Source organism: Trifolium pratense, linkage group LG2 (assembly GCF_020283565.1).
Source record: "Trifolium pratense cultivar HEN17-A07 linkage group LG2, ARS_RC_1.1, whole genome shotgun sequence".
Taxonomy (NCBI): Eukaryota; Viridiplantae; Streptophyta; class Magnoliopsida; order Fabales; family Fabaceae; genus Trifolium; species Trifolium pratense.
This window is the reverse complement of record NC_060060.1, coordinates 26056887-26078768: the sequence shown is the minus strand read 5'-3', so window position 1 is coordinate 26078768 and position 21882 is coordinate 26056887. Positions and strand designations below refer to the sequence as shown.

The window sequence follows — 21882 nt, the reverse complement described above, 5'->3', positions numbered from 1 at the left end:
ATATCAAACAAACCTAGCAGGGCCGGCCCAACATATTCTGATGCCTAAAGCAAATTATTATATGAGGCCTTTTTTTAAATTAATAATAATATTTTATAAAAAAATAAATTAATGATTATATTTTATAAAAGAGAGCTGGTAAATAGTTCGAAAAACATTTTCACCATTTTTGACGAACTGCAAGCTTCTGCACTCTCTTTTGTTATTTTAAAGAGGAGATTAAATTAATCAAATAAAAAATGCATGCCCTCCAATAATTCTAGTGTCTCATGCCATTTTTTGAAGATAAAGTTGAAACATCAGGAAAAAACTACGGTATTTCAAATCAACCTATTTACCTTTTATGAACTGTTTTGATAAATCTCGTGAAGAAAAGCTAAGGAGAGATACATTTTATTACATTTGGGTGCATATTATAATGGTAATGATAAAGTAGCAAATCCTTCAAAAATAGTTCATAATAATAAAGTAGTAAAAAATTGCCATGAGTATGAACTGAACGCATGATATGTTGATGCAATTGGGAAAATATTGCCGCTCGGCTGCACTACAATTGTTTACAATGCTTTATAACGTACTCCCTCCGTCCCAAAATAATTGTCATATTTTACAACTGCACACTTGTCGATGCACAATTTTGATCATTAATATCTTTAGTTGTGTATTACTAAAAATTATGAAAAATTGATATTTTGATAGTACTCATCGAGACAAATCTAACAAGATCTCATATGCTAATATTTATCTTTATACATTAGTAAAAAAATATGGTCAAAGTAGCTTGCATGAATAGTGCACAAAGTCAAATTGCGACAATTATTTAGAGACGGAGTAACATATATATACAAAATATGAGGCCTAATTTCTAGACCCAAATTGCCCAATAATTTTGGGGCCTAAAGCCCTACTTTTGTTGGCTTTGGGCTTGGGCCGGCCCTGAAACCTAGTGACTTTAATAGCACAGACCACACACCTTGCAAGACAACAAGTACCATGTTTAATCTTTTCATGCTTCATTATATTATACTACTAGTACACAGTTTCTTCACAATTCTTTTCTATATATATTTGATTATTAAAAAAATTTAAATTTTAAAATAAGAGAAATGATGTCCTTAAAGCATTAATTAAGATTACATATACACAAATTTTGCATTGAAAATAACAAGTTCAAGTTCAATACAAAAAATTTAGTTTTAATTTTCTTAACTAATTTTTTTTTGTTTGACACAACTTATTTTTAACTAATAGATTTATAACACTTGTTAGCATCATCTTTAAAATATAAGAATTAAAAAATGATAAAAAAAAAAATAGATATAAGTGGATGAAACGTGGAGACATGGAAGGGAGAACGAAAGGGAAAACTTAGGAATGCACGGGAGACAACAATATCCCCATAATACTATCCTAGAAATGTGTTTGACTGCTTGTGCCGTCAAAGGTCCACGCAATTCCAAACACACTTGACTTAAGAACACGTGAACAAGAATTAGAGAAGCTTTATTCTAATATCAAGTGACCTTTTCCTAGGGTGCAATGCTCCCATACACCTTCATCGATACTTCTATAGTTGGTAAATAGGTAATGGTTAACACCCACAGACAGCAGCGGACTTAGGGGTGGGCTGAGGTGGGCCGCGGCCCACCCCCAAAAAATAATTTTTTTTATATGTAGGGTATTAATTTAAATATATTATTAATGATTTTAAGTCACCCGGTATATATATGTACAAATATTAATATAAATATTAATTTAGAGTATATTATTGATGACTATAAGTAATTCGGTACACATATTAGTTCAAGTATTAGTGTAAATGTTAGTTCATAATTAATTAAATTTATAATAATAGATAAAATTAGCAGTTGAACTAGCGTATATAAATATGAAATGACATAAAAAATATGTTTAATTAATATTAAATTTTTAAAGTCCCATATTTTCACATTTGTTGCAATTTTAGTCCTATCTAAATATTTTTTTATTACTTTTTTGCTGTAAAATTAACGAATTTTAATGGGAAAAAATTGTGAATTTTGGTCTCAAATTTGATATTTCATCTTTAGATTCAATGTTGGAGACAATAAATCACCTTTATAGCCAAAAATCACAATTTTTAGAGTAAAAATATAGTTTGTTGGTACCAAAATAGTAACATGTGAAAATAGAAGAGCAAAAAATTTAATTTGAAAATAGATTGACTATTTTTCGGCCCACCCACGATATTTTTTCTAGTTCCGCCACTGCCCACAGAGGTGGAATAACCCCTCAACACATGAAAAGTTTCATTTGCGTTGACATTCTAAAGGAACTCAAGAGTTTCCGTTTAACCAATCATAACATTCTCAATCATCACAGCTTAACAGATAATTTTTGACTAATTAATTATGAGAATCTTATGATTGGTCAACGACTGATTATGATCGTCGGTTAGGCATGAACTTTTGAAATAAACTGACAAGAAGATAGTTGAGAGAAAAGAGAAGAGGAGGGTGAATGATGAAAAATAAGAATGAAAGGCAATATTTATAGACTCGAGCGAGGAAATCAATTCGCCGAATAAGAGGCAGCAACTTTGCAAATACCAATCAAAATAATCCACCAGCTAAGGGCCAAGACTATGACCATTGATCATTCCCCTAGTTCAAACTCTAGAACTCGGACAACTAATAAACAAGCTTCAAGATCTAGAACTTGGACGGGTATTTATGAAAAATTAGGGGGTGCGGGAGACGTTGGGAAGAAAGATAACCCTTATAATGCTCTTGTATGTGGGTCTTTTCTCTAATTTTGTCAATTAGGTCTATGTTGTTTTTTAGAGTGAGCTCATTCTTCTTATATGTGTGTGTATTCCCTTCATCGGTAATTTTGATCTCCACATAATCATTGCATCAGAACCATATACTAATCTAAAAGGAGCTTCACCTATTGATGAATGTGGTGTTGTATGGGACCACAACACTTGGTGCAACACTTCAGCCAAACAACCTTTTTTATTAACACTCTGGTTCCTAGGGGAAGGGGTCATGGTAATCCATAGTTTGGCCCTGAGATAAGTAAAGTTTAGCCAAAAATTGTTTCAAAAACCTTTGGTCTATCAAGTTTCTTCTTCATGCCATTAAGGATTACCTTGTTCGATACCGCTCTTGACTATTTGCCCGAGGATGCTCCAACGAGATGAAATTGTTCAAGATGTTGAGGCTATTATAAAATTCTATTAGGGAAGAGCATTTGTATTGCCGTTATCGGAGGACTATATAACGAGGGAGACCAAACATAATCTTTTTCTAATAAAACTTGGTCTTCTCTACCAAGTTCAGCACCATTCGTTTTCAATTTAACGCGCCCCAAAGGTTGAGGCGTCCAACAAATAAAAACTTTGACTCTAAGAAATATTGTATAATTTGCTGCTATAGCTGAGAGCTAGCCTGATGCTGAGCTTTAATATGGATGACCATGAGGGATCCTATATTCTTTACGGAGTTGTGGTGAGTTTGACAAAATTATATGACAAATCACTAAAATTTTCAAAAGCTATACATAGGGTAACTTTTATAAAATCACATTAACTCATTGTAATTTCAGCAAACCCATCGTAATATCAAACATGCAGTGAGGATGACCTTAAAAGTTGGAAGGTTTTGCTCTGTTTGCATCCTAATTGACAAAGTAGCCTAACCAGCAAACAGCCTACTAAGATTGTCTTTTAGACTTAATCCGATAAGATTGGATATTAATTTCTTGCATCTAAAATCCATTTCAATTATAACAATTAATCCAACAAGTCTGTACAATGACACATTTTACATATACATATTTGGGAATATAATCCTACTTTGACACATCATACATTCAAAGTATGAATGTGAACCAATCCAAAATAATTTTCGGTTCCATAACCAAACCAGTCATAAACTAGTTCTTTATACCCGCGAAATGGGTTCTATACATAGAACAAAACCGGTTCCAAGTTGATTAGTTTTTTTTTTTTTAAGCAACGTTAGTTGTTAGTATTATAATGTTGTGTTAGTTTTTTCTCCTTTACTAGGACTTAAACCCTAGATCTCTTACTCCTTAACCCTTAGCTCAACTAGCTTAACCAGTTGAGCTACCTATCCCACCCTCAAATTGATTAGTTTTATTCCAACTAAACGATTTCAATTTCCAATATGTATTGAACAGAAAAGAACCGAACTATTTATGTATCAACCGAACCATACCATTTTTCTAAATGAAAGATATTTCAAGTCAACATCAACAATTTTGGTTAAACATAAAAAATAATACAGGCTAAGATATATAACAAAATTGGAATTCTTAAACACACGACCGCTGTTGACAAACAATCTGCATAATTGTGGCACTAAAAGTCATGAAAGTCACTATTACCAAACGGCAAAATTAGGCAGCAAAATTTAAAATGAAACTAGAAAACAAAACTTAAATACTAGCATAGTATTGGCTATTCATGCACAACATTATGGACACAAACAGCAGTTATGAAAATCATGGGCAGGGACAGATCTAAAGGGGGCAGCCAAGGGCTGCAGCCCCTCCCTCCCCTCTATCATGATATATAGTATATACACCTAATGTATAATGAGGCTATGTTTAATTTTTTTTTTTATATTTATTATATTTTTGCCTTTACACCACCATTTTAATCTGGTTCGGGGGTCAGTTCTGGCATCAAGTGATTTCAGCCCCTCTCGATCGCAATTGCGAGGATCGAACCGTGATCCTCCTACCAAGTTCAGCGTCAATCACCACTGAATCAACTAACGATTAGTATATGTTTATTATCTATGTCTATGCTATATATAAAGAGGATACATGAGTTTTTGTGTGGACTTTTCATAATACCAACAATATCCTTGATTTTTTTAGTAGCAACAAAAATCTTTTATTAACAAACTCAACATAAGATACATCTTTCAGCAGCAAAATTTTTTTTATTATCAAACTCACCATAACATAAGACATATCTTTTTTTTTGACATAAGTTAGACACGGGTAGGCGCGGAACGCGCCTGCCTGACACGCTAGTATTTTATAAATAATGTATCATAGGCTATTTTGTTTTATTTTCTTGCAAAAATCACTACAGTAATTTATTTTTAGATAAAATTCTCTACCCTGCTGTCTCCAATATTTGATTCTTAAATTTTTTACCAAAAACTTTGTTAATGATTTTTTTTTAACCCATTTAAAAATTTTAAAAAAATGTATTTTACTTTTACTAAATAAATTAAGGGTAAAAAAGTCTGAATCATCTATCTTATCATCAATTTACTCTTATGCCCACAGACAAATTAGGAAATCTATCAAAAAATGTGTCCTTGATCGTGGTTCTATTACAAATCAACTAGGGTCGGTCTAAGGACACATTACTGTATTAAACAAAGAATGATTCAAAATGTCATATTTAATGTTTCAAAAAAAAAAGGTCATATTTAATACATGAAAAAAATAAAAAAAATTAAAGATATTATTTTTTCACAAGATATATTAATGGCCATATAATTGGTATTTATTTGACATTAAAATACATGACTAGTCATATTTAATTTAACTAATGAGAATGAAAAAAAAAAATCAATTAAATGTGAATTATCTAATATTTAAATTTTATTTTTAATTTATGATTTTTTTAATTAATTAATTAATATTCATAACACTTAAATTTATAAACAAATAAAATTATTAAATTTAAGTTACTGATTGACTCAGTGTTTGGATTTCACTCGGTAAAAAAAGGAGTTAACGTAACATCTGGATTTTGAGAACTTGTTCTACATCATCACTGTGGAGAGTCGACGTAATCACTAGTGACAACATATCATCACACAATTACATCTTCCACTGCTACTAAAGTGGGTTTAATACTTTAATCCAAGTATCAAACAAACCAAACCAAAAGCAATTAGCCACTAGTCATAGAGCAGAATCACAAACCGAGTACAACTAAGATAGTATCTTAAAAGTTAAAACATTAAGATCCGACAATGAAAACACATTAATGCATACTCGTTTGAAAAAGAAAAAAACAATGTATGACATAGGAATACAACAAAGGAAAAACCTTACACCAAGTATTATTTGATTTCAGAAAGTCATGATTAATAGAGAGGATGAAAATCCAAGAGATTGGAATTCATCATTTTGTTAAATCTATCTTAGCACAAAGGAGTAATTCACGAGGATTCATTCTTGCTACCAAATACTATGAATTTTGAGGATTCCATGAAGTTCAATCCACTTTGTTACTTGTTCTTTGAAATCAATTTTTTATAACTTTGTTATAATTGTTTGTGTCTATGAAACTTCCCCAGATGGTTACTATTTTGCACCTAGGACATATATGTTCAATAACTTTGTTGTTGGTTAAACACAATCCACGAGGTTCGGTAACTCGTATTACTTAACGATAATTTGTATACTTGCAAATGTTCTATGAAGTTTTTGGGGGAATCAAACTGATTTGTTGCAATCTTAAAGTCTGGCAAAAGATATATAGGAAAACAGAAAAACGTCCATCAGATAAGGGTGATACCTGGGTATGCGTGAGAATAGGGAAGAAGGCTTTTCGGTTAAAGCTTGTTATGCTTTGCTGCAAAATGCTCTTAGTGAGCAGCGCATTATGGATCCAGCCGATAAATTTGCATTTAATAATTTATGGAAGTGTGGGGCACCGTCAAAGGTGTGAGCTTTCTCTTGGCAAATGATGTTGGATCGACTTCCAACCACAGACAATCTTCAAAAGCCAGGGGTGTTACAACATTAGCAAATAAATTGTGTTTTGTGGTTTGGCAATGGAAACATCTGCTCATTTGTTTCTCCACTGTGTTAATGTATGTGTCCAAAGCTTGGTATGATCTTATGAGATGGCTGGGTTTGGTAATCATCTTATGAGAGAATGCTTGACACTCATATGGAATGCTTTCATGTGGTCTATTCGGAGATTTAGAAATGAGTGTGTTTTTAATAACAAAGTCTTAGGTTATTGAAGAGCTGGTGGACCATATTAAATTCCAATCTTGGTGTTGGTTTATTGGTAACATGGCAAATACTCCGTGTCTCTTATACGAATGGAGGTGGAGTCCAACGGACTGTTTTATGAGATGAGGCGCTATTTGTGTCTTGTTTTTGCTGCCCTGTGCTGCCTTGTTGCCAGTTTGTTAAGCCTCTCGTTGGGGTTGTTTTGGTTCTCCACTTTTCAAGTGGTTGGTTTCCTTGCCTCCTCAAATATTCCTTGTATTTAGATGCAGAGCTTTCTAATAAAATTAAGCTGTTCAAAAAAAAAAAAAAAACAGAAACACCTATAACAAACAAATCCAGTAGAGTAGAGGATTTTTTTTCATTGTACTATTATACTGCATTGTGAAAGTGCAGAGGGATTCAAAGTTAATGTTGCAACAAGTATGGCATGACAGAAGAATCTTTCCCAACAGTGCTGCTATGCATAGCACAGCTCCGGACAGAGCTTCTAGTAGTCAGAACAGCATTGTGGTTCATCTCAGTGTCGGATGGTGACAACAATGCTATTGTAATAAGGTTTGTAGCAACAAAGCATTGCTAGAGATCATCTCAGTTTTTCAGTTCATTGATTTTAGGTCTTACGTAATCTAATTTGAGGGTTTTGAAAGATATTATTTTGGTTTCAAAGTAAAAACAGTTAGGGGTAGAGTTTAATTCTAGTTCTCAAGAGTAACACAGTTTTTGGAAACACAGTTTGCTTTACAGTTCAGTTATAGTTCTCAAAAGAGTTCGGTTACCAAACCGAACTCTAATGGTAGGAGGAAATACTTGTTTGGACATTCCATTGTTTGTCTGAACCTGCAATCTGTATACTGCTTCGGTAATATATCTTTGTCAAAATCAAATCAAACCTATTGCTTCCTTGAAAAAAATGCAGCAGAAACTTGTATAACTTGTATGGAAGGACTGAAATGAAACTATAGCTATCAAATTGTTTGCAATAATAATAACTTAACAGGTTAAATCAACAAGAACATAGCTTCCTAATGATGACATTACATACATAAACAAAAAAGAATGTACAACACCAGTTTAAAAAGTTGGATTACAATCAAGAATGTCCTGCCCCAGTTTTACTTCATTTGCCACTTTATAAAGACAAATATCAGCTAAAAACTAAGGAAATTTTTTTGTTGCACCATGCTCGTATAATCTGACAGATTAATGCACATCAGATCAGATATTTTGGTGCTTGCATACATTTTTAAAACACATCAATATCAAATTAACATGACGTATTCTAAACATAAACTAGATATACACATCAAACATACACCAGTTTAACTGCAAAAGTACCGGTACATATCCATATGTGTACCGAAGAATTCGCCATTTTATAAAGGGGCAAATTACAACTTCTCATAGCAAAACAAGCAAAGCAATCAGAGAACTTTGAAGACCATTTAAATTAGGAATCCACATAATATTCAGATATTAAAACCTCATCATTTTGCTATGCTTTCTACAAAAACCAGCCCCAAATAACAAATATCTTGGAACAAGATAAGATAAAAAAGTAAGCTAACAAATAAAATTAAAGGTTATAGAATCAACCAACTTTCTAAGCAGCATACATACACCAGTGCTTATAGAATCAACCAAATGTAAACAACTATGAAAATAGCTTAAGATTTAATTGAAAAATCAGAACATAAAACCCTAAATTAACAAAAGGGGTAAAACATATAAAAGGGTATATTGAATTAAACAATCAAATTATAAAAACCAAAGAGCAAAGCAATCAGAGAACTTTGAAGGTATATATGAAACAATCCACATCAGTTTCAGACAAAATTACTTCATCATTTTGCTTTGCTAATTGAAAAGCAATAATCACTTATCAATACATTATAGTAATATTAACTACTTCATTAAGATAATTTGGCAATTTCAAAAAATAAATGCATAATGGGTGATGAAAAACTGAGATCTACACCCCAAAAAGCATGAAATTGAATTGCCATGATTAAATTTTGCACATTTAAAACCTTCTCGTAATTTCCTTGCAACTAAACTTGAAGATGCAAGGGGCTACGTGGTGCATTATGATAAAAATAGTGAAAGAAAGAAGAGAGAAAAAATGTAAAGGATGAAAAATGAAGACAGCGGCGGCTACATGCTAGTTCATTGGTTTTATTTGCATCGCCGGCATCTTAAATAAGAGAATTCCGATTTAGGGTTACGTTTTTTTTTCCCTCCTAGCCCGGATAAAAAAATGAAATTAATTTTAGTAGATCGATAAAATGTCAATAGTTAGAAATCTATGAAGCCCCGATACGTGATACGATACGATACCAATATGGTGATATCGGAAAATTTTCAAAATTCTAGATACGTTACGGGCTTACGGCCGTCATACGTTATTTAAAAATTAAATTTAAAATTATATATATATAAATTCCACAATATACAAACATAACTAAAATCGATAATGATAAAAAATTAACATTCAAATTACTCAAATTGAACAAACAAGTAACAATTACTTATTTTAAGTTAATTACTACCCAAAAAGGGGAGTGAGATTGATAACTTAACTCGTTAAGCTAGTTGAGCTAAGAGTTAAGGAGTTGGAGATCCAGGATTCAAGTCCTAACAAGAATGAAAAACTAACATAACAATATAATATACTAACAATTTGTTTATAAAAAAAATACGTACTACCCAAAGACATAGTTGGTAAAATCACACTCTAACATTCGATACTTAAAAGAAAACACGAATTGTATCAGTCTCATTTCCTACGCTTTCATCATCAAAGAGCATTAATTGTCCGGTACTTTTCCGGTACACGTATACGCGTATCGGAGAAGTATCCAACACGTATCAGTTATATTTTTTTTTTAAAAAAATAATATTAATTTTCGATACTTTTCCGATACGTGTATCGAAGAGTATCGGACGAGTATCAGTATCGAGTACGTATCGGACACTATACTTCGCCATTTTTGGAGTATTGAGGCTTCAAGGTTAGAAATCCACGCACTATCTACGGGTGAGGAGTTATGATCCTATGTTAAAGCATTTCAATTAGAGTATAAAGAGAGTATGATAGGTTAATAATCCGTACCTTAATTTTTTATTATTGGAGTTCTATGACGTGACATAAAAGCTATCAAAATTTATGATATGGTAACTTATTAAGGTACTGTATTATCAATTTAATATCATTAATTTCAGTTAAAAAAATAAATATAAAATGGACCACTTGTTAATAATGTATGACATCCAAAGTGGTATCAACATTGGAGCAAAATATGTACTCTCTCCGTCCCAAATTATAAGGGAAAATAAAAAAAATCACACTTGTTAAGAAAAAATAAAACATGATATTTTGAATTATGTTTTTGTGGGTTTTTCTCGGAATAAGTTGTATAAGATGATGTAAAAACAATTTTTATTGGTTGTTCTTTATTGAGAAAATGAGAGAGAGAAAAAAATTAAATGCAATTTGCATTTAATTTTATGAGATTAAGGAAAAACAATCTTGAAAATGGTTTTTTTCCTTATAATTTGGGACAAAAAAAATGGAGTTTTTTTCTCTTATAATTAGGGACGGAGGAAGTATGAGTTACATAAGTGTTACATGACATTGTAGGGACCATTTATTAATAGTATATGATACCCAAAGTGATATTACTCTTGGAAATGCTCTTAGAGTCATTAATTTCCATTATCAACTCAATTGTAAGAAAAAAAAAATCCCACACCTAAGCGGAACATCGAACATAATACATTTATGTATGTTAATTGACCTAGAAATTCCACACTTAAAGTGGATAAGTGTGGTGTCCGAGATTCAAACTCCAACTTCTGTATATAAAATGTGATGTCCTTCACCACTTGAGCTAAGCTCCTAGAGACTAAAGAAATGTATTTCATTCCATGAAATAGAAACATATGGTATTATGTACCCAATACAAAAACATATGATATTTGTTGTTGATAATATAATTTGTTTAAGAAAGAAAGTGATGCATAAATGTTGCAGTACGCATGGCAACGAGGTAGGACAAACCCGGGTTGTACCACCGCCGCACTCGTCCCCACCTCCCTATACCACCCCCGCTCCTAAACTTTGTTGGGGATTATAATAACAATCACCCCGGAGGTCATAGATTTCATCACAAGCACAAAAAATTATTTTGATACATTTCTATGAAATTTATTTCAAGAAAAACACAAAAAATAATACTTTAAATTATCATATTTTGCTCTTTTTAATTAGTGTGAAAATATTTTACTTTTGTAAAAAAAAAGTGTGAAAATAATTTTTTTTGCTTAAATAATAGAATAATATGGCAAAAAAATTCAATTTAAAATAATTATTAGCATAGAAGTTAAAACATTAGCACATTGGGCCGTTTGGGTTTGTTTATTTTTAAACTTATTTGAAGAAACTTATACAAATAAATAAATTTTTATATATTATTATAAATTTTTGAAGGTAATTTATAAAAACAAATTATAAAAATTCAACTTTTATTAATGAAAACTCATGAATTAACATAAAAATTTATTTATTTTAATAAATTATTTTCATAAGTTAAAAAATAAGTCAAATCCAAACGGAGCAATAGACTCTTTCAACATACAACAAGAACAAAGGTGGATCTTGTTGGATTGATAACGTATGCTCATTTTTGTGGCTTTTTACTCACAAAATACAGGTTTTTACTTACCCATTATGGATATTTTTTGTGGATACCACTAGGTATGAATCAAATTGCGATCCAAACATCCTCTCACACACGATCTTCTAAATTCCAATTCTCGCTTTATCAACAAACATATATTGCCACACTGTTCTTGCGGTCAACACACATCATAATTTGAAAAGAAAAAAAAATTGAAGCATGAGAGGTACTATTCCTGAATTTCTTTCTGCTACCACGTATGGTTATTATGCACACTTGGAATTAGTGGTCATGCATACTTTCTATTTGCAGTATTAAGATTATATTGTTGTGATGAATAGTACCATATCAGAATCCTTTGTAACAATAAAAGTTGACATAGTGCACTTTTTCTTCCTAAAAGACTATTTGTTCTAGGAGATAGAATTTGGGATGATGTCATCCCATGACCCTAAATTCTCTTTTTCTTATAATATCTTTAATTGTTTATTATCGTATTATTCCACTTGCTTTCTCGCTTGACTTGAAAACTGAAAAACGGCAGCTATCAGAAATAAAACAAACAAGAGTTTACTAATAAAGCTTTTTTTTAGAGAGAGAGAGTTTGGGGGTTTTGCTTGCCGGCGGCTCTCAGGGCTTATAGTCAGCTCTGTTCTTATTATAGGTATTCCCTTTCATTAACTACGCTCAGGTTTCACCAACTTCGCTTCGGGTTGTATTTTGCATTGAACTTTGAAAACGACAAGTAAATAAAAACAAAACTTTCTATAAATGCGACTAGTAATATAATAAGAAAGAGAGAGTATCTTTCTATGACCAATGCACTTTTCTAGCAGAAATCTCAATCATTTGTGCCTTATTAAACACAAACTCTTGTTCTGTCACTCATGAATGAATAATCTACAATTTATTGTAATATTAGTTTACATTCACTCTAAGATCACAAAAATTACATGAATATTGAATATACAATGAAGAAGCTAAAGGACTAGAGAGAAGCACAACTGCACAAACAAAATTTCCTAGGTCATAACTTAGCCCTCAAAACCTTTCAGAAAAGAAAATGTATTTTCATCCAAAAAGAAGAAGACTAACACAGAAATCAGGGGGATAAAAATTGTCAAAGAAAGAAATATAACGTTTCTCCAATTTGCCGGCCTATTTGCTGAAACAGACGATGTTGGTTGAGTTTCGGTGTTTGCAACTTCTGATTGTTCACCCACCTAATAACAGAAACAAAGAAAGGGAAAAACATATTAGTATTTAAGACAACGTAAAACAAAGTTTAATGAATATGACAAAATGTAAAACAAAGTTTTTTCTTCTATCAATGTAATGTCTAATTTTTCTATTTTCGATAGTGACAATTTTTTTTGGTAAGCTAATGTATCCCCTCACGCAACTGCAGAGACTAATCTCTTTGATCGAGCATGAGATCCATTTAAGGGTAGACATCTCTCTCAACATATGTTTTTTTTTTCATTACCACCGGTTAAAGATCGAACCCCTGACCAACTAGTCTTCAAGGGGCGTGCTCAACATGTGTTGCTAAACTTTCATCTGTTGGCATTCTAATATCTCATGCTGCCAAAACATGGATCATGTTGATTGGCATGGAATTAAGCAATTTCTACCAACATCATATATGCATATCAAGCAGTAGAAAGGAATAGCTGACAGAAGATACCTGCCTGAAAAGTTTTATTGAAGTGTTCAATTCCTTCTTCATCAAATGGGTCCATATTGTTGGAAGCTTGATCTTCATTTCTGTTATTTAGTCCATTGATGCCTGCACCAATTTTAGTCTCCTTAAGCTTTCTTACCAATCTTTTATTTTCCAGTTTTAAGGCATCTAGCTGCAGAAAGAAACATAGTCGTAAGAATGCTAGCGTCCTGTTTGTGTGTGATAAAAACAAGCTGTTTTTATCGATGAATGCAAAGAATACACAGATTTATTCAAGATGACATGATTCTACTAACTCATAGCCTAATAACTATAACGGATTTTAGTTAGCCTTCAGAACAACTCAGATCACTTGGGGGTTGTGATCATCTAGACGGCATAAAATATGCGTTTTATTCCAAATGTGTACATCCGAAGTCATGTAGAGGGAAGAGAAACTACCATATTTGTCCTCGAAACATACATGATACATCAATTTGGTCCATCAAGGTATAAATTTATAAACCGAGTCCTTGAATATATTAGTTCAGTTCAATTACGACTTAGCATACACAGTTAATATGAACAAAAGGACCAAAGATTATTGACATTTGACAAAGTTAAACTTAATAGACTTCAAGTTTAGTTAGAAAACTGTAGAAGTAAATACCAGATTATTGATGCGCTCCCTTTCAGAAGCTACTTGCATTACCAAATCCATGATAAACTTGGTTCTGGTATCAATTTCTTTTGCAGTTGATAATTTTGTATTGCTAGCTTGATCCAAAAATGATTTCAGGATATCTATTCTGGACTTCAAGAGATCCAACTCTTTATGAAGTTTTTCGTTCTTTTCAGATAGCACAATGCATTGTTCTTCTGCACTATCTTTATTACTTTCAGCTATTGAAACCTTAGATTTGAGCTCTTCAATTAAGATTTCCATATCCCAAATTGCAGAGTATAACATATTCTGCTGTTCTTGACTTGCTTCAGAAGATGCTTTTGCATTCTGTAGTTGGATATCAAATTCCCGTAATTGCTTTTCAAGAGAACCGACTTTTTTCTCGACTGTACTAGCACTCCCTTTAAGAAAATTCAGCTCCTCGGTAAGTTCTATATTTGTTTCAGTTAACTGTGTAACCTTTGCTTCAGCACTCTCAGCCCGATTTTCTGATATGTCAATGCTTTCTTTCAGAGATTCGGCAAAATTTTCGATTTCAATAAGATGTTCATTACATGCTTCATTCTCTTCAGTCAAAGAATTTATCTGAACCTCAAAATCCTTCCGTTCTTGTTCAAGAAATTTCACCTTTTCCCTCAAAGCCAACAGCTCCGAGTTTTCCTCAGTATTGCTGACATTAACATTATACTTCTTGTGCTTCTCTAAAGCAACATCTTTATCCTTGAGTTGTTCGATTAAATTTTGAACTTTCGATTTTAGCTCATTTTCTCGTTTCATTGAACTGTTGAGGTTGAACTCGGTTACTTGGAGACGTCCCATTATACCTTTAGCAATCCCCATTAACACCTCAGTAGCATTGTCTGCCTCAAGAAATCTTCCCCAAACTACTTCTGCTGCTTCTTCCATATAAAACGCCACTTGTTCAGTGTAGCGAAGTTTCAACTTTAATTCTTCGTTATTTCTCGACTCCGCTAACTTCTTTTCTAGATCTAGCTCCCTTGCAAGAGACTTCTCAAGCATTCGCAGAATATATCGCCGTTGCTCTACTGTCTGATCATTGGATTTCACTTTCACATCCGACAGTTCACCATTTTCTGATAAACTCAGGATCTTCCCGGTTTCCCCTATTTACATAGATGACTAAGAATGGTAAATAGTCACCCAAAACATGAAAAACAACTGCAATTTCATTATAAATTTTTCAAACAAAAAGAAGTATCTGAGTAAATATTTCAACTTACAATTCTTGTGTTGAAAAGCTGCAAGACTTTTCTGTAACTGTGACGACTGAATCTTTAACTCCAATAACTGCTGTTGAAACTGCTTCGCAGACTCTTCGGAATCTTGCAATTTTTCATCCATTATAAAGAAAACCTCAGTCAAATGTCTGCATGACAATATTTTATGACGAGCATCAACAATTTCTTCATGTAGAGTTTCCATGAAACTGTCGAGCTCTCTTACCTCAGAATCCAAGATACCTGACAATAGATCAAACATCATTGCACTCTCAAATAATATTTCTAAGTTGCAGATATTCTTTGAGTCCATATCTTCAAGATCATTTTCGCGTGCCAACAGATAAATATACAGAATATGCAAGTTTACTAGCTTCTCCGAAGAATACGTGAACCGATGATCTATTTCCGTTAATGCTTGCAGAGATATCTCAAGATCTTGCATGTCGTTTTCTTTAGTCGAGAACTCCTTGAGTGAGTAGAGTTTTCCTAAAGCTTCATCCATTGTTAGGATTTCTTGGTTCAGAAATTTGCAGCTAGTTCTGAAAGTAAGATAGAAATGTTATTTTGATGGAAGAAAAGAAATAACATCACTTTGTATATTAATAGAGTAGTAACAACCCATAACAGAATTTGTTAAGTATCATAACTAACTCTATCTTTATCCTAAATTCTAGGAAAATGAAATTTAAATGAAACAAATTCTGTTTTAGGCTGTTACTACTCGATTACGAAAAACACAAATTAGCAGTTGGTAATTACCATGGCGTTAGCTTTATCTTACTATTGATTATTTTATTCATTTCTCTATCTCGAAATGGATCGTCTAGAATTAATTATAGACGGCTGAGGAGGGAGAGTACCCTCTATAATAATGAAATGAAAAGATAGAGGTGCGATGAACTTGAGAATGGCGGTGAAAGTGAAACCAAACTCAAATGAGAGACTCAAGCTGGAAAAGATCTTAATAGAACAAGGTGGCATGCGGTTTTGACGCATTGGCGAGAAACAAATCACTATAACATCAAATACATATGGTACTAATATAAAACATTCCAAATTAAATCAAATAGAGAAAAAAAAATCATTTTAACAACAAATAGATATGGAGACTAATCTTAAGAGATTGTCTAAGATATTCTAACACAAGAAATTAATCTTAAAATTATCTAACTTACTCTAAGATAATATCAACAATTTATAAGATGTTTTATAAACTTAACATCAATAATTTCCACAATTCAAAGACAAAAAGTTGTGGTTGTATACTGATAGAGTGATAGGCACATGGTAACTTATAAGAAATTACACACTTTAGACGAAACCTACCGTATTTGTTCTAATATTCCCAGTCAAACTAACCAATCTAATTTATTAACTAACTAACCAACTAACTCTCTATAACCATCACTAACAGACACCAAACACTACAAAAACCTAACATAAACAAGTTGAGTAGCTAACTGAAGAAACGAAGCTATAATGAAATAAAAATGCTAGATAGTAGCAGGTTTTCTTCTGATAGCATAATGGAAAAGTTTTCTGAGGATGAACTAACCTAGTTCATTTTTTCATTTCATATTAAATTTAAAAACTACGCACAAGTTTTATTTCATCCTAGTATTAATTTCTTCACTCCCCTTTCACACTTTTCTGGACATCGCAGAAGTCAAGAAACATTCGGTAAGTAGAAGAAATATAAAGAACATTTCATGCATATGCCTGGCTTCTTTTTCTGTAATTCCCTATTGGCATCTTTAATCTAATTGATCAACATCTAATCACCAAATAAAACACCAGAATCAAACTTCTGTGTTCATACCTGAATAAGCCATAATCTTTCCTTTTCACGCTCTTCTAATCAAACATGAATAATTTACAATCTTATAATTTGGATTGGACCTATCTCAACCCATACAAAACCAACCTGTAAGGTGAGACAACTAAGAATTATCCACAACTTATAAACACATTTCCAGGTCGTATTCTATCCAATTTAGGACTGAACATTGGGACCGTACCACAAGTGACATGATAGCAGGTACCCCAGTCGAACTTCGATATGCCCAATGCCACAAGTGAAATGAAGCATCTAATCCAGTCTTAACAACAGAAACCACATAAGATCCTAATTTTCTAACAAATTCAACACACAATATACCAAAACACCCTTTGAAATCCTCCAAATATAACCACTAAAAACCATCAATTATAACACCACAATTATACTGAACATTCATCATACAACATATCAGAATTTAAAATTTCCAAGAGCGATTCTCACCAAGCGACACATGCTTAACAAAATCACCAAACTTACTATTCAAAAAACATGGAAACGATCACTTCTATTAGAAACAACAACCATGACATAAACATTCTAATTTCAACCTATAACCTAAAGAAAAAGAAAGTTCCAAAATTTACAACAAATTATCAATTTGGAACAAAGAAATTAAGCCTCACCTTTCTATAAATGCTTCTGGAATCTTCTTAACTCCTCAGTAGCAAGTTGACCTCCAAACAAGAAACCCCACATGAAAATTTTCCCGGAAAATCTATCTGTAAGAACTTTTAGTTCTAGCCAAGTATTTTAACTACCACTCATTTCCAAATTACCGTTATATAAATAAATAAATCACCTTTTTACATTCTCCAAGGTAAATAAACAAAAGGGTATATTTTTTTTCTTCTTTTTTTCTGGTGACACTGTCTCTAATTTTTGTGGATAAATGAGGTGGAAGAGAAAGAGATAAGAACTAAAATGCAAACAACAAAATGGTCAAAATAGAGAATCAAATTGCAATAGAAAAATGAAAGAGAAAATTAAGAGTTGGAATGGGGTGCACGTTGATCTTGAAATGTTTTAGATGATGACAATAATTTTTTGAATAATAATTAAGTTTGAGCTTAAGTTGAAGTAAGACATAACAGAAAAGAATAGAGTATGAACAAATTGGGAGATAGGACATAGATCTATCAGTTCAACGTATGGTTTACGTGGCTGTAAAGCTCAAGTGTCTTTGTTGTCGTGGGTCCCTCTCACCGGATTCAAACAACCAATTGTTAGTTTTTATTATTGTTAGACATAGCATTGCATTTTATATGCACGAGTTAAAGCATTTTATAGGTACGAGTTAAAGATCGAATTTTGAACAGTGTAATTTTTGACGCATGAACAGTGTAATTTTGGTTACTGAATTATTTGATAAAAAAATAAAAATTTCATTACTTTTAGTTTCAAAATGAACTAATTAGGGACCGTGCTTCCGTACGGGATGCGTGTTTCGTCATATTGATTTGAATTGTAAATATTAAGACCGTAAAAGTTGTTTTTGACTAAAAGTTTTAGGTAATGTTATAATTGACAATTTAAATTTTTTATTAGCAACAACTTGTTATTTATATATAGTAGTTATTTAAAACTTTTATCAGCAGCAATATAAAGACAATAGAAGCGGCGGCGGCGGCTTCAAAGCAACGACATCCATCATAAGTAGTAATAAGTAGATCTGAGATACAACAGACCAAAACAACATCACATGGAGAAGAACTGTTGGAACAAGTTTGGTTCTACAACTATAAAATTTTGTTTGGATTGTTGGAATATGATGGAATGGAGCAGAGCGGAATAGGATGGAGTGAAATAAAATAAAGCGGAATGAAATAAATCTTCCATTCCATTGTTTGAATATCTTAAAAAGGAGAGTAACAAAATTGAAGGTAAGTGGTGGTATGAGATGAAATACATTCCATCATATTTCGTTCAATTATTATTTTTTAAATTCAAACAATTGAACATTATTCTATTCCATCTCTTTTAATTTCATTCCATCTCATTCCATCAATCCAAACATAGCCTAAAGTTTTGATGATAACAAAACATTGAGAACAATTTTGTACACTAATCGTTTTATTAAGTGTGTAGAAAGTCGGGTAAAGAAACAGACTATGGACTCTGGAGAAACAGATTCTTGGACTCTTGATGACTTCTCGTCAAATATAGCTTTTAGAGTCTTTTTAGATAAGTTTTATCATTTTAAAATTATTGACTCAATTATGTGCTTGTGCTTTCAATCTAATATATATATAAGAAAGTTGATTGTTCTGGTTAAGTCTAAAACACCCTTACTTAATTTGTTGTCATGTGTCCCAAATGAGGATAATTGATGTCTAAAAAATTGATAACTGGACTAAAAGTACACACCATTTGTCAAGTAACTAAGTCATCTAAGTCATATTTCATCTTGTGAGTGCAAATGTTACCTTATTGAAAGACATAGTTGCAGTTTAACCAAGCCACAAACCACTTAGTTACTTTTGAAAACAAATGCATATGACAATGTTCTTTATTTTGCAAGTTGTCATGATTTATCTTTTGGAGGCAAACTATGATATTCAAATTTCAAAAGTAAAAAATAAAATCTATATTTTACACGGGATAAATTCTAACTGATATGAATTTTAACTATCATATACGGGACAAATTATCGCCGATAAAAAATTTAAAATAATTATCACATGTGATACAAGTTCTTACTAATAAAAAATTTTTTAAAAAAAAAAACTATTTTACACGGGGTAAATTCTAACTGATATATAATTTTTTTTTGTACAAACTGATATATAAATTTTAACTATCATATACGAGATAAATTATCACTGGTAAAAAATTCAAAAAAATTATCATATGTAAGATAAGTTCTTACTAATAAAAATTTTTAAAAAACTATTTTACACGGGATAAATTCTAACTGATATATAAATATGTTCTATGTAATTATTTCTTTCGATTTAAATATTTAGAATTGCAACCAATTTTAATTACCAAACTATAACTTAAAAAAAAAATATCGTAACGTTACGATCCGTGCAATAGCATGGGTCTATTACTAGTCTCTTCATTAACCATACATATTGTGTAGTTTTTGTTTTGTTTTATTTGTTCTACTAACCAGGTTGATCGTTTGAGTGAAATATTATAATCAAGTTGTGAAGTTATTAATATCTTGTTTAGTGATGAAAGAACTACAAATGATACTTCGATAAGATCAAAGAGGGTGAATTGAAGAAAATATAGTAAAAAGAAAGCTACAACATGTTGGCCCAAAGGAGAAAAGAAAATCATGAAGAAATTTTCTCATCCCACCCTATCCATGCGATTTTATTTTTTCCCTTGTTAAAAATTTTGGAACACGTTTTCCAAATGTTTTTCTAGTTTAAATTCAGAAAACACATTTCAAAGTTTCTTCAAGGCAAAAAATTCTAAAAACACGTTCTGAAATATTTATCCAAGGGCAAAAATGGAAAGAGGTAGAAAAGAAACATTGGGATGGGATGGGATGGGATGAGAAAATTTCAATCATGAAAATTAAAGAAAAAAACAGCCTTGTCATGCGTGAAAAAAAAAAGGATTAGGTAAGAATTTTTCTTTTTCCACCATGTTTTTTTTTTCTACCCTTATTTTTCTATTTTTCATTTTCTTTCCTTCGGTATATATTTTCCATGCTTTGACCAACAAAAGACTACTAAAAATACCAAAAACTAACTTAAAAAGTATCTAAAATATCATATAAATTTCTGCCATCATGGAGTGACATTGACATCATATAATTATTTTACACTGTGACTGCATATTCATTTTTGTCATAAAATATAATAATAAATCAATATGTCAAAAAAAGAAAAAAAAAATACATAGTATTATTTTAATTTATTCCTAGATTTTATTATTGAAAAATATTAAAGGAATGTTTTAATTGCTAAAATAAAACTGGAGCATATAAGTCCCCTATATAAACGAATGTTTGCTTTAAATCACCACACTCCTCTCCAAAATCTCGCAGGTTTAGATTTGATAAAAAACATTGAATTTTGTTTTTTTGCTATGTATCGTCATACTCTCAGGGTTGTCACCACTAATCTCCCTCCACTCAGCATTAGGGTTGTAATTTATCGATCTACACCTAAAATGTAAAAGTATTTTTAGATGATATATTTCTATTATGTATATATATTATATATACATACATTCTTGTTTTCTTATATGAGCAAAACATTTTCAATTGTTTAATTTAAAGTGATTATAAAAAAAAAAAATTGTTTAATTTAAAGTAATAAAACCGTTTTTTTTTTTTTAGTAAAATCAATAGTTACTATTAGCTAAAAAAGTTGGCTACTTCTAAGGCTTGCACAACTGAAATATTTTCATCGTATACAATCAATACATTTCACAATAAGTAAGCACATATACAATTTTTTAACAAATTATTTTAACCCCATTTTTTTAAAAAAATCATATTCTTTTTAAAAAAATTGATTTGAACTTTTTATTTATTTTCTCAATTAAATCCCACTTATTTACAAAGAATTTAAATGAAAAGTACCTCTTAAACTCACAATTAAATAATATGACAATGTTTTATAAGTTTTTTTGTTTTTTTGTGAGCTCTTTCCCATCAATAGATAAAATGAAACATACCTCTTAAACTCACATTTTTACCGAGATTTTAAGCCGGTTTGTTTCAGCTTTAAAAAATAGATTTTTTCTTTGTATTTTTAAGAATAGATTTTATAAAACCATTTTTCATTTGAAACTTTTATAAAAAGTTTCTTTAT

General features: G+C 31.4%; 1 protein-coding gene and 2 non-coding genes across 5 annotated transcripts; all 3 read right to left on the bottom strand.

Annotated features, from left to right (window-relative positions):
• Window positions 1-8418: 8418 nt before the first annotated feature.
• On the bottom strand, window positions 8419-8496 carry LOC123912023. The gene has a single exon (XR_006810878.1). It is a non-coding gene; the product is annotated as a small nucleolar RNA R160 (small nucleolar RNA).
• Window positions 8497-8777: 281 nt separating this feature from the next.
• On the bottom strand, window positions 8778-8853 carry LOC123912024. The gene has a single exon (XR_006810879.1). It is a non-coding gene; the product is annotated as a small nucleolar RNA R160 (small nucleolar RNA).
• Window positions 8854-12503: 3650 nt separating this feature from the next.
• On the bottom strand, window positions 12504-18245 carry LOC123911593 (WPP domain-interacting tail-anchored protein 2). Of its 3 annotated transcripts, XM_045963049.1 has the most exons (6): window positions 17731-18207; window positions 15268-15806; window positions 14012-15150; window positions 13370-13534; window positions 12739-12901; window positions 12504-12677 (listed from the first exon to the last, which is right to left on the bottom strand). In XM_045963049.1, the coding sequence occupies exons 2-6, from the start codon at window positions 15767-15769 to the stop codon at window positions 12667-12669; spliced, it is 1980 nt and encodes a 659-aa protein (XP_045819005.1). In that variant the 5' UTR covers window positions 15770-15806; window positions 17731-18207; the 3' UTR covers window positions 12504-12666. The 3 variants fall into 3 exon arrangements, with proteins under 3 accessions (XP_045819005.1, XP_045819006.1, XP_045819004.1); XM_045963050.1 differs by having other exon boundaries at window positions 12504-12901; window positions 13366-13534; window positions 17731-18245; XM_045963048.1 differs by having other exon boundaries at window positions 12504-12901.
• Window positions 18246-21882: the final 3637 nt, after the last annotated feature.